The following is a 13,279-nucleotide window of genomic DNA, read 5'->3' as shown; positions in this document are numbered from 1 at the left end:
TACAATGCCACAAATAATATCCCTTCCAATTTTCTCCCAGCCTATGTAAAAAAAATTGCCAACTGGACGCCGGCTGAGCTCTTCGTACCAAAGCAAGTTTTCCCATTTTTTTTTACAAAGTACATCTATAAAAAAGATTGAATTACGATGTTAAACAACTAAATTGATGGCCTTTTCTCCACTTCATTCTGAAGGATGTCATCTTGAAAAAAGCAGGCATACCCAGAGATTACCGAAATAGCTGCGAAATAGACTTGAATATAGGTGAAACAGATAAAGAAATGAGTAGATGGAATTGCTGATGCAACGTATATACTTAACAAATAATGTTGGTCTTGGAAGGCTTTATAGTAAGCTTAACCGAACTTAAGTACTTAACAAAAAAATCAAGCTATTCAATTTCCAAGACATTGGAAATTAGTAAGAGAACATGAAGCCACAAATATAAAAGCAGTAAAAGAACAGTGAAATAATAGCATGAAAAGATCAATAAAATTGCTCTTTTGAGGTCTCCAGCTCCTTTGAGATTTTCTAAAATCAAAACCAAACGTCAATACAGTCAATACTTTCCCTATTATTTCTTGCGATGCAGTAAAGTTTCTTATGATTGATGAAAATTAGACTCATTACAACACTAAAAACGAGATACAACACTAAAAACGAGATACAACACTAAAAACGAGATACAACACTAAAAACGAGATACAACACTTAAAAAGAGATAAATACCCTTTTATCCAGGTTCAAAATTCCAGGCGTAAAAGGTCAGTAGTGCAAAAAAGTTTTGTAAGCAATTGAAATTTCGTCTACTTTCACTCGGAGAAATGAATTTCACTAAATAATATACGCGCAAGTTAACTCAATTTTTGTCGCTCAGTATATTCAACGTAGAAGTCTTCAGAGAGCAAATAACCCATTGAGCAACTAGCAGAACAAAGAAGTACAAACATATTTTTCAGAGCATTCAATTACAAATTGAGAAGCGGAAAGCAGAACCACTCCTTGACCTAGCTTAAAAGTGTTCATATTACACAAAGAGCATGTTTAATAATGTAGATATTAAAAAGGGCCAAACAGAAACAGCTAAGTTAGACAACCTACTTCCAAATGCCCAACTGGGCCTAACTTTCACCACAGGGGGCTCCAAATGATGTTATAAAAGCTAAACGTAGACCAATCTAATGAATACAATTTACATTGAAAAAATGAAACCAAACTTGGGAGATTTTTTTCAATTGACTTTTAGTTGTACACTGCACGCAGTTGCACATTTGAATTCTCCTGCAAATTGTCAACTCAAAATGTGTTAAGATAGAAGATCCTTACAGCTACAATAATTGCCACTGATTACTTTTGAGACAAATTAGGAAGCTTGACCGCATTTACCCTGGTACTTCAAATCACGGCTTCATAAAAACAGGCCTCAAAAAATCGAACAATGAGCCAAACTTTGAAGAAATATAAACGTAATGATAAATGCCAAACAACTGTTTAAAACTTTCTTAAATTATTTGAAAGAAAATAACCTGAATTTCGAAACTTTTTTGATTTTAGTTAGATGCACAGAGAGTCTAGCTTCTAACGGCTTAAAGCATGAAACTGTGCCTCCTCAAGCAATCTTCAGCAAGTTCGCTTAAATCTACACAACTTATTAAAGCTCTAAGAGAGCTGATTAGATTTAATGTCCTAAGCCGTTACGTTACCTGCTTACCCAGATTTTGGAAACCGAAATTCAAATTTTGCTCGAAACTGCTCAAGCGAGGGAAGTTCGAGAACTTTGCATAAGTAGGAAAGACTATATGAACGACTATATGTACAGATTAAGATGTAAATTTCTAAAACATAGCTGGCAGATTGCCAGAAAATAGCCGCAATAGATTCGTAGATCGGCAGTCTAAAAAAAAAACAGTTAAAAAAGACAGACCAAATAAATTCGCCCTTTCATTGAAGGCTGATCTGTTATATTTTGATTACAAATCTATATAAGTTATTGCTGCCTCTATTAGCTGATCTCATATAACCTTCATTTAGAGTGACACACACCCATTTGACCTTATCTCTTTGAATTAAAGTAAATAAAAGTCAATTTCAAAGTGAGGAAGTCATTTTTGAGAGTGAGGTAAGTCAAGTGTGACCAAAAATTTAATCACGCGCATGAACAAAAAAACTCGCTCCACTAAGAGCGAAAAAAGACGTCACACATGCAATTCAGTTGAAATTGCATGCACGAATGAAAAAGTGGCTTTGACGTCATATGGTCGTAACAAAAATCATGACGACGAAATAAAAAAAAACATAGCAGGACAAGTCCTGACGTACAATTTTAAAGAATTTTCATTGACTAAACAGAAAAACTAGACCTAGAATGGACTATGAGTGAATTGACAAAACCATTTTAAAAAAATCAGATAAAAAATAAGAAAAAAAAAACAAAATTAATGTCAAAATGCCGCATGTGAACAAAAAAACCACTAGCGAGAAATGAAAATTTAATTCAAACAAAAAACTAGGCCTAGAATGAGCTGTGAATGGATTGGGAAAACCATTTAGAAAAAATCCGATCCAAAAAATCGAAAAAACAGTAAAAATCAGAGTGAAATTGCCGCATGTGAACAAAAAACAACTACCGAGAAACCGAATTTTTGTTCAAACAGTTTTCTAACTCTACTTTAAAATTAGAGCGAAAAAAAATTCACGCCGCAAAACCACTCGCTTTTTCGCTCCATTTCCTGTTTCGGCGTGACCAAAATCACTAGTCCAATTTGACTTCAAAAATCATGAAAATGTGTGAACAGATCTTAAAAAAAGACAGCGCCCCAATACAATTCAAATTCTTTGAATTGTAAAAAACCAAGAGAAGGCCAATAATAGCCCCAGCTATCGCTGTGTGGCTATTAAAAAATATCAAAGGACCGCAATACAAAAATTTTACAATAATTAATTTCAGATGACCACTCATTTTTTCTGCAAAAACTTCTAGAGGCAACGGCAATTTTTTCTCAGTAAATGTTACAGCATCGCAATTTTCAAGATCACGCTAATAAAAATTTGAAAATTTTTCAGGATCACGTTAATAAAAATTTATTTTTCTACTAACTTGCAATCGAAACCGATGTCACAAATCAAGGAGAACGTCTCATTCTTGCCAAAAAAACAGCTCCACCAAAAGAACTTGCAACTTGTGCAATTGTTCCAAGCAAGAAAATATTTTATCCTGTAAGATAAAAAGTAACCCATTGCGTCAGTATAATCTCAAGACGTGCTCAAAAAGCTGCTCGTCCAAAATTAAATTCGGCAACTTGTGCAAATTATTCCCAGCGCGAATACTTCTCACTCTCGAAGGTAAAAATAACCCATTTAACCCCGTGTGTCAGTTTAAACTCAAAGACGTGCGTACTCACTACATTTTTATATTTCTAATTATTGTCAGCAGTGGACTTTCTTAATATTATTGTCTGTGGCCTTCGGAGTTATTAAATATACATACGTCAAAAGGACAAATTCCATCAAACATTCACAGTAAAGCAAAAAATTTCGCATTTGCAATAAATTCTTTTTCTTCTCTAATGTTTTAAGAAATACGAATCCAGTCAATGCTGCTAGCAAATGTGATAACATTAACGAATACGAGACCACTCGTTAAAATGTGATAACATTAACGAATACGAGACCACTCGTTTTACTGAGAAAATTTGCTAGAGTTCGTCCTTCTGACATTGGAAATATGTTAGCGACGAGTTGTATGTAAAAATAACTTGTAGTAAAGATCACTTGCGTACGGGAGAAGAGAAATATAAAACCACTGACGTCGGAAGATTTGCTCTTGAAAAACTGGCGAGACAAACAATTTAGAAGGTGGCATAGATATGGAGCAAAAATATCTGTTTTGCGAGGGGTTTAAACCCGGGACTTCTCGGATCAGCGTCGAGCGTCAGGGACATCAACCTTTGCACGACACTGGCCAGCTACGTCACCAGAATCATTTTAACAACAGACTTATTTTCTGTTGTTAAAATTTCGCGCAATCCACTCAAGAAATCCAAAAGTCAAGAGTGAAGAAGTCACTCAAGAAGTCAAATCGAAGAATGTTCCAGAAGGAAACGAAAACATCAAGCATAAATTTTGCATAAAACGATTAAATAACACCAAACGTTTACAATAATTGTTTCCAACTTCGTTCGAGAGCATTTAAAAATAATTTTTGTCAAACAATAGATCAATGTTGGTGCATTTCTTTGTCAAAGTTGGAGTGTTTACTATCGAAATGATCAGTAGAACTTGCCAGTGAAGTTAATGCATGGTCAAAATTTCACACTCTTGAGGCAAGAGTGTTTAGTTGCGTCTCTAGGCTGCTCTCTTTAGATCAAACGGATACACGAAGACGGTACCAGTCATGGGAACGAGAGAAAAGCAATATTTAACTACTGTGTATCAAAAGGCAAAAATTAATTACCTTCAATAAGCAATTAACTTTATTGATTAGCTCTCTCGGTTAAACTCATAGGTGCACTCCATAAAATGAGCCCTGTTTCTGAAACCTTCGGCAACTTACCTTGACAAAAGTTCCATTCCAAATGAATTAATTGATAAAGGCAATCAGACGACACACTCAAATTTAATAAAATATTAGGCAGCAAGGTACAATTCATCCATAGCACGGAAAAACACAACAGTTGCTGCGCTTTTAAAGCTCAAGTGAGCTGGCACGAATTAAATATGAGAAGCTTTAAAGACAAATCGACAGTCCGATTAAGGGCACTTCCATGGCTATACATTATAATTTGCAAATGAACAAATAATTAAATTAGTGTGAACCAAGAAAATTAGTATGCCTTAAACGTTCACGACATGAACAGTTTTAAACTTTGACAACATTATTTATAAATTTCTAACTTATATAAATTTTTAGCGCACTTTCTATTTGGCCAATTAAGTTTAAGCACTTTTTGTGAATTAAAACAATCAGCTACAGTTCCTCGTGGTACTTCAGCAGCTGATTCTCAAAGTTGGAATCTACAAAGTGATCAATATTAGCGGCTATTTCCTGCTGATTCCACATTCCATCTTGTTTGGGAGCCCTCATTCGGCTAACTAACCACTCTAACTCGCTCTCGGCCATTCTCTCGCCAGATTTCGAAAGTAACTCGTACAGTTCCACTTCGTTCAGCCTCCCGTTTTTGTCAGTGTCCGAGGAGTCAAACGCTTTTTCATCTTCGTGGAAATCTTCGTTTTCCGTTGAAATTTGAAAGAACTCAGACTTGGTCAATTCTCCGTTATTGTCGGCATCGTATTCCTCCATAACTTGCCGAACGAGGTACTCTTTCATGTACGCGTGGTCATAGGGGTAAAGAAATGCTAGGAATTCATCCGTGTCTAAATACTCTGATTCATCTTTATCAGCAAGCTTGAATCGCAACTTGTCCAAATCCGTTTCGTGGTCAAGTTGCTCATCATGACCCTGAATCTCGAAAAACTCCTCCATCGTTATTTTTCCATCTTGATTTTCGTCAGTGTCTTCGAAATCCTGTTTGGCCATTTCCTGATTTTCGGCTTCCATGGCAACTATAATCTGTTGCTTAATCTCATCCTTACTGACCAAACTGTCTTGGTCCTTGTCTAGCTTGTTGAAGAATTTGGCGATTGCAGCTTCTTGCTGCTGAGAATCTAAAGAGGGACCTGGTTACTTTAAACGCCCTCTTTAGGCTATAAAATATCCCCCCACAAAAAAAATTAATTGATAACATAAGCAAACAGCGTCAGTCGGATTGCTCTCGAACAACTGGCGGGGGGTTGGCTGCAGTAGTAGCTAGCTTTGGTTTAGGGAGTATCTTAAGCTCAACTGACAGAATGGGGGGAGTAGATGGCATGAGCGGAGAGGGGGCGCCGGGGCGACTTTGTTTGAGAGCATTTGCCTCCATTGCTTTCAAAATAATTGAATAGCAATTCATTTTTCCGATCCCTCTTGAGGGGGGAGGAACTATATACTCCCTCCGACCCTTGAGGGGGGAACTTGTTTTTTTTGTTCAGACAATTTGACCGATCGATATATTCATCGTAGAGAGTTGTGAGTGGTATCATTAAAAAGCTCGTCCAGCGCAGAAATTGAAATTAAAGATTTTTTGAATTTCGTTTTCCAGAGCGATTTATCGTGGTTTCAATTTTTGTGAATATTAGAACGATTTCGGTTATTTTATTCAAATTTTCCGAAATTTTTGCTTAAAATTTCGTCAATTTGGATTAAAATCTGTAAAAATTAAGAAATAGTACTGGTGATTTTATTTTTGAAAGCAAAGAAGTATTGTTGACCATTTTGATTTAATTTTTTGGCTAAAATTTTAGCTAAATAATTCAAAATTCAGCCCTATTAACTAAAAATTGCCCGAAATAAGCTTCTTTAGTCCACTTTGATTAAATTTTCCGGAAGTACACACACACACACACACCCGAAAACAGCCAACACAATCTTTGAAAACTACAAAGAGATTACCATTGAGAATTCCGCAATTAAAATTTAGCCGTTTTTTGATAGCTTCACTCTACGATTATCGAAAAGGCAGCATTTCTTTTTGATCTTTTAACTAACATATTATCTAGATCTATAACATTCGAAACAATTTAGTGTTCTTAATGGACGAACAGCAATAGCAATGCTCGTTTTGGTCCAGTCTTGGACTGTTACCATCCAATAATGATTCTGATCGTAATCAGTCGGTCTTTTTTTAAAAAAAATGGGATCTTTATATGTTAATTTAAGAAAGAACACTTCCTAAATCTCAGTGTTGATAGGTCCAATTGGCTTCAAAGCAGTTCCAAATTAATGTATATAGTTTCTTTACGCGAAAAATTTTGGTCGTTCTGACTTTTAAAAATGTCTTACTTTTAAACAAACAATCGCTTATAGAACCTTGCCACATTTACCTTTTAATTTGGTCAACTTGTAGCTTAGTGTCAGCAAAGAAAGAATGCTTCTTCTTCCTCTTCTTTCAACTGATTTAAAATTTTGCGCGTTAAGTTATGGTTTTCTGGCTTTGATACCACTAGATTTCATTTTTTCTAATTTTTAGGCATTGGCCCATTTTTCACGTTGATTTATTATTTAGTCACATTATTGAAAGATCAGATATTACTTGAATGGCATTCAAAATAAGGCACAATTGAACATAAAAATCTTTAAAGGCATGGACACCCCTTTCTCGAATAATTTAATCGAAATTTTTACGTTTGTCTTAAACTGACGTTTCAACTTTGACTTAATAGTCGTATGAAAATTTCTGGATTTTGACAGGTCTAATTGGCTTTTTACGGAAGAATAAGTGAGCTTATATTCTGATTTGAAGAGATAGCTGATGGCTTTCATGGCTTTGAAAACAATTGTTCTAAAAACAACATTTTAAAACTTTTGTTCTTTTTTTCTATCTGTTACCTAGTCCCGATTGTAACAGGTCACATATGACATTTTTTTTTGGTCGAGGGAAGGTGCAAGTGTACAGAATCAAATGTTATTAGAGATGTTATTGAATTTACTGGCTTGGACAGATTTTTCGGTGTTATTTAATTTTGCCCTTTTTTCTCTACTTAATACCTATTCTAATTGAAGAGAGCCCGCAAACCACATTAATGACGTTCGAGAAAGTCTCAATTAAAACTATTTTGAGGGGCCAAATATGCCTTTCAGGCTTCGACAGCGTTTTTTCGCAAATTTTGAATTTTTGTTTTGTCTATTTGTTGTTCTTTTTGTAAGAATGTCTTAATGCCCTCCTTTAGAGGCATATGTGATCATAAACATGTTGGATGTTTTCAATTACTATCTAATGGTTTTCTTTACTTTGAAACTTTGTTTTCAAAAATTGAAGCCATTTTTTCAACTTTGCTGTTTTTTGTTCTTCTTTGTCTGATTGTTAACGAGCCTTATTATGGAGTGGTCCCATATATTTTCTATTGAAGTACAAGTTGTTTTGTTTAGTTTCAGTTGTATCTGACGCTATGACCTTGCCAATTTTTTTAATGGACAAAGTTTTGGATGTTTTTTTGTTGTTATTGTTGTTTGATTTTGTCGTGTCTTGACTTGCGACTTGCTTTCTTAAATATGGCTGATCTCATCAATTTAATGCGGCATTTTTTATGCCACTGAGTTATCTGCGTTGGAGGCAATCTTTTTTTCATACACATTTTTTTTTGAAAATACTTAATTTTTGGGGGTTTGCTTTCTTCTCATTTGGTTGACATTTCTGCCAAAAATGCGGATGACCGGGGTCGGAATTCTATGTGCGAACGCACAATACTGAGCCTCCTTGTTTTATTTTAAACCAGCTCGTTGCATGTGCAACAGAGATTTGCAAATATTATGTAACTTAATAGAAAAATACACTTAACGGAAAAAAGTCAAATAAATATGGATTGGATTCGTGCATTTGCCAGGTAAAAAGGAAACAGTTCTTACCTAAAGAGTTCCAATCTGGTGATACGTCATCCAAATCATGGTACTCATCATCCATATCGTGATCATCGTCCGTGTCTACGTGCAGGTGAGTATGAGACGGTTTCTCTCCGTCTTCAAAAGGGTGATGCGCTTGACTCGCGTCAATTTTGGGATCTATATTGGCACTACAGTAAACAAAAACCAGGCAAATAGCTCCTACAGTATACAACATACTGAACTGAAAAATCATCCCAGTTAATTTAGATGGCAAGTGCACTATGTAATTTAAAGTTATGTGGTATTCACTGACTGATTTTTTTTAGTAAGAAAAGTACCAGTAGCAAGCTAGCTATCAACTGTTATTAACGCAACTAAGGCAGCAACCCGATAATTTTGTATTAATTATTAATGCGTAAACCACCTGTGCCATGTCAACAGCAATCAAAAGTTAAAAATGCATCACAAGGAACAGTGAGGTGTAGCAAAAGACTTCAGTCAAAACCTGCCAATAATTGATCCCCCGCAGAGGCTCATTCAAGCTGGTCAACACCTGCTTTTTAGCGAAAATAAAAATCGTTCCGAGAAAAATGAAAAGTTCAAAGCTTTTGAAATTCTCTATAGAACAATCGCATATTTGTAAAACTGCATCGACAATAATAGCTATAGTAAAAAAACATTAGTTAGCGTAACTTTGAGCCGTAGCCGTGAAATTACAAATTGACGAACCAGAAGAACCGAAAAAAAGGAGGAGCTAAATCTGGAAAGGCACAAACCGCCGCTTGCAGTTTTTAATGCTATTACAACAAGGCACCCTTTATAAACTCTCATTTAAGCTATAATAGTTTCAATATAACTCCAGATCACATAAAAGAGAAAATTGTTTTAGAGAAAAATGAGTCATTCAAAACAGCGACATTAATATTTAAAAGGTCAACAGAACAATAACTTTCCAAAGACTCATTCGAACATAACAGATATAAGACAAAAGCTTTGAAACAATGTTTCTTCATATATTATCAGAAGACAAGTGTAGCATACCGGATTTCTCTATCACTGAGTGTTAAAATTCAAAAACTTCATTTCCTTGCTCTTATATGGATACCACATTACATTTCCTCTGATGTTTCCATATAATTGCTAGAGCAGTTCGACAAACCAGTTCTCCGCGTTCTTAGTTGTCCTCAAAACAGTTGAACAGTTCACACGAATGAACAAAAATCATTGGAACAACGGGGAGAAGCAAGAATTCGGAAAGACGTAAAAAAATTGACCACAGCTACTAGCTCAAGAGAACATGAGAATTTTAAAAGCGCACCAATCACAATTAATTTAAGGGGCCAGAAAACTCCAAATAAAGAAAACGCTATTATCTGATGTTGAATAGAACAGCAGTTTGAAAATTATTAAGACAGTATTAGGAAAAAAAATAAAAACAAGAACTCCAAGAAAATATTAACTCTGATCTTAACTTAGAGGAATTAATATTAGGCAAATGGGGAAAAAACCACCTCAGGCAAACAGAAGTAGGAACACATTGAGCCTAAACACCGAATAAAATTTTCGATGACAAAAAACACAAGTGCATAGATCCAAAGCGGATCGCTGATACATGAATGTTATCTGACTTATTTTAAAATAATTCGTACAAAAATATTTCAGTAAATATAAAAACAAAACGAAAACCAAAACTTTCAAAATTTTCGCTCTAACTAGCTTGCATGCACAGGATAATTGAGCAACAATTTCATTTTTATTTCATATCTGCAGAAAAACGGTCGCTCAATTCTTTGGTCAAAAAATTGAATACTCTTGAAATGAGGAGTATAAATTGGCCCTCAGCAGCTGAGGCAAATGATTTGTAACCGCGATGTCAAAGAACTGCTGCCAAATATGAGCCGCCGACTTTTACAGCCGCTATTTTGTTTATGTTCAAAAATCCATAGGTTGAGCCGAAGGTGATCAATGATGGATGTTTTTGCAAATCAATTAAGTTCCATCAAAGCTTTTATTTAAAAAAAATAGAGAGAAAGGGATGTTTCAGAACGCGGACGAATCTGAATTAGTTCTACTGATCAGGGTCCTTTCCTTCAGAAAAGTGGATCAAATTTATGGACGCTAAATTAGCGAAGACAGACACTTTTTTGCGTTTTTCAACTGTACAAGTACGATGCCACTATTTTTTGCAGCACCAGAATCCTTGGACCACAATTTTTTTATCGATTGAAAAATTGTGGTTTATAAAAAAAACTTCAAAATATCCTTTTGAACAAAACAAAAACTACTCAATTTGGAGGGGATCTGCCAGGTGATCAAGAATAATTTTATCAGGCGGATGAGGAAAAGTATTAACTCCCTTGAGAGCGAAAAATGAGGACACGTACAAATCAGAAAAACAAAAAAAGCTCTTTCCAGTGGCACGAACAAAAAGGTTTAACTGATCATAGAAACTTCGACAAGCTCAACCAGTGAACCTCCAGCTACTACTGAAGACTCAGTCAATCTTGGTAGAATCACGAAACTCCGAAAAGATGGAGTGCAACTCAATTTAATTGACCATTGAGCGCAATAACACCAAATTACGGGTTGAAAAAACCGTTTATAAAATTATCAAAAAAAAAAACAGGTAAATATATTTTAAAAAAAAACAGGTTTTAAGCTATCAGAGTGGAGCATTAACTTTTGGACAAATAATTACCTCAGTTGTTTGATTTTATTTTACTTATAATTAAGGTTGTTTTTATTTCGAGTTTTGAAGGAAGTTCATGATCGTCTAAACAACTAATTGAAATGTATTCAAACCATTTGGCGACCTTTAATTATTCTGTACCTCTTAACGAACTAATAAACGTCCACAAAAAAATTAAACATAGCTGGCAGATTGCCTGAAAATAGCCTCGATAGCTTTGTAGATCTGCAGTCTCAAACGAAACAGACCAAATTTTAAAAAATAATAAGATCATGAAAATCTGTAAAACTTATTGCTGCTTCTAATAGCTGCTCTCAAATAACATTCAATTAAAGTGGCACATGCTCACTTGACCTTATCTCATTGATTTAAGTAAAGAGAAGTCAATTTTGAAATGAGGAAAACATTTTTGAGTCAGGTAAGTCACGCGAACGAACACAAAAACCTTGACGGAATAAAAAACAGCACTGACACAAATCACAGAATTTTCATTGACATCGCAGTGACTAAAACATCACTTCAAAGTGACTTCAAAAATCATGAGAATGTGTGAACAGATATTTAAAAAAACATAGCAAGACGTCCTGAATTACAACAATTCACAGAACCGAAACCACTAATGACAGCAATATCAGAATGAAAGGCAAAAAACCGGTCTAATAGCTGAAAAGGGTACAGCAGAACTACAGATGAAGGCAAAACCCATAAATTCACTTCGAATCAAATCGAAAACAAACAGTATCTCAACCCACAAAAAAGTTAGCCAAAATTGAACAACATTACGCCACACCAAACAGCCAATTAGAACTATTAATTTACAGTGAGCCACAAGGCCACAACAATAGGGAGAAAAGCAGCAAGACTCAAAAATCAACTTTCAATTTTTGCGAAGAATGTGTCGAAATCATAAAAAACGAATGCTACAAACTACAGCGATAAATTCGATGCACCTCTTCCTCAATAGCTCAATTAAAACCCGTTATAAACGAGACAAACAGATAGAAATCAATTTTCGCAAAAACTAAAAAACTGGCTTAAATTTTTGAACATTAACAGGATAAAAGTCACCGAAAGCATTAGCTACCAATTGAAATATTGTTTTCCATTAATTATCTTTATTAGCAACCGAAGAGTTCTGTCATTAAACATCACTTCCAAAATATCACTTCACTTTAGATTCAAAAATAAAGAAAATGATTGAAAAGATATTTGAAAATGCAGGAAGTCCTGAAAAATAACAATCCAAAAAATTGAATTGACTAATAACAGCACCGAAAGCATTAGCTACGAATTGAAATATTATTTTCTATTAATATCTTTATTACCAACCGAAGAGTTCCGTCATTAAATATCACTTCAAAAATATCACTTCACATTAGATTCAAAAATAACTAATAACAGCAATATGAAAATGAAAAAGGCGAAAAAACTAATAGCTGAAAAGTGGACAGCAGAACTACAGATGAAGGCAAAACCCATAAATTCACTTAGAAACAAATCGAAAACAAACAGTATCTCAGTCCACAAAAAAGTTAGCCAAAATTGAATCAAAATTGAACATCACGCCACACCAAAAAGCCAATCAAATCTATTAATTTAGAGTGAGCCACAAGGCCACAACAATAAGCAGAAAAGCAGCAAGACTCAAAAATCAACTTTCAACATTTACGAAGAATGTGTCAAAATCATAAAAACGAATGCTACAAACTACAGCGATAAATTCGATGCATTTCTTCCTCATTAGCTACAATTAAAACCCGTTATAAACGAGACAAAAAGATAAAAATCAATTTCCGCAAAAACTAAAAAACTGGCTAAAATATTTGAACATTAACTGGATAAAAGTCACCGAAAGCATTAGCTACGAATTGAAATATTGTTTTCCGTTATTTATCTTTATTAGCAACCGAAGAGTTCTGTCATTAAGTATCACTTCCAAAATATCACTTCACTTTATATTCAAAATTAAAGAAAATGATTGAAAAGATATCTTAAAAAAACCATAGCAGGACGTCCTGAAAATTAACAATCCAAAGAATTGAATTGACTAATAACAGCACCGAAAGCATTAGCTACGAATTGAAATATCATTTTCTATTAATATCTTTATTACCAACCGAAGAGTTCTGTCATTAAAAATCACTTCCAAAATATCACTTCACTTTAGATTCAAA

General features: G+C 34.6%; 1 protein-coding gene across 2 annotated transcripts in view; it reads right to left on the bottom strand.

The window, feature by feature from the left end:
- LOC142358208 (reticulocalbin-2-like) overlaps nt 1–13,279 on the bottom strand; it is a 98,889-nt gene that overhangs the window by 7,177 nt on the left and 78,433 nt on the right. Inside the window, exons 2-3 of one of the 2 annotated variants that reach the window (XM_075409662.1) lie at nt 8,441–8,659; nt 4,564–5,664 (exon numbers count right to left, since the gene is read on the bottom strand). The exons of the other annotated variant lie outside the window; for it this stretch is intronic. Coding sequence (XP_075265777.1) covers nt 4,967–5,664; nt 8,441–8,651 — 909 coding nt within the window. The 5' untranslated portion in view covers nt 8,652–8,659 and the 3' untranslated portion in view covers nt 4,564–4,966. Of the gene's footprint in view, nt 1–4,563; nt 5,665–8,440; nt 8,660–13,279 lie in introns of those variants that run through there. 2 annotated transcript variants of the gene reach the window in all.

Source organism: Convolutriloba macropyga, chromosome 2, assembly GCF_964194025.1.
Source record: "Convolutriloba macropyga chromosome 2, txConMacr16.3, whole genome shotgun sequence".
In the NCBI taxonomy this organism is placed as follows: Eukaryota; Metazoa; Xenacoelomorpha; order Acoela; family Convolutidae; genus Convolutriloba; species Convolutriloba macropyga.
Note: the sequence above shows the minus strand (reverse complement) of the source record. Positions and strands in the feature narration are given on the sequence as shown.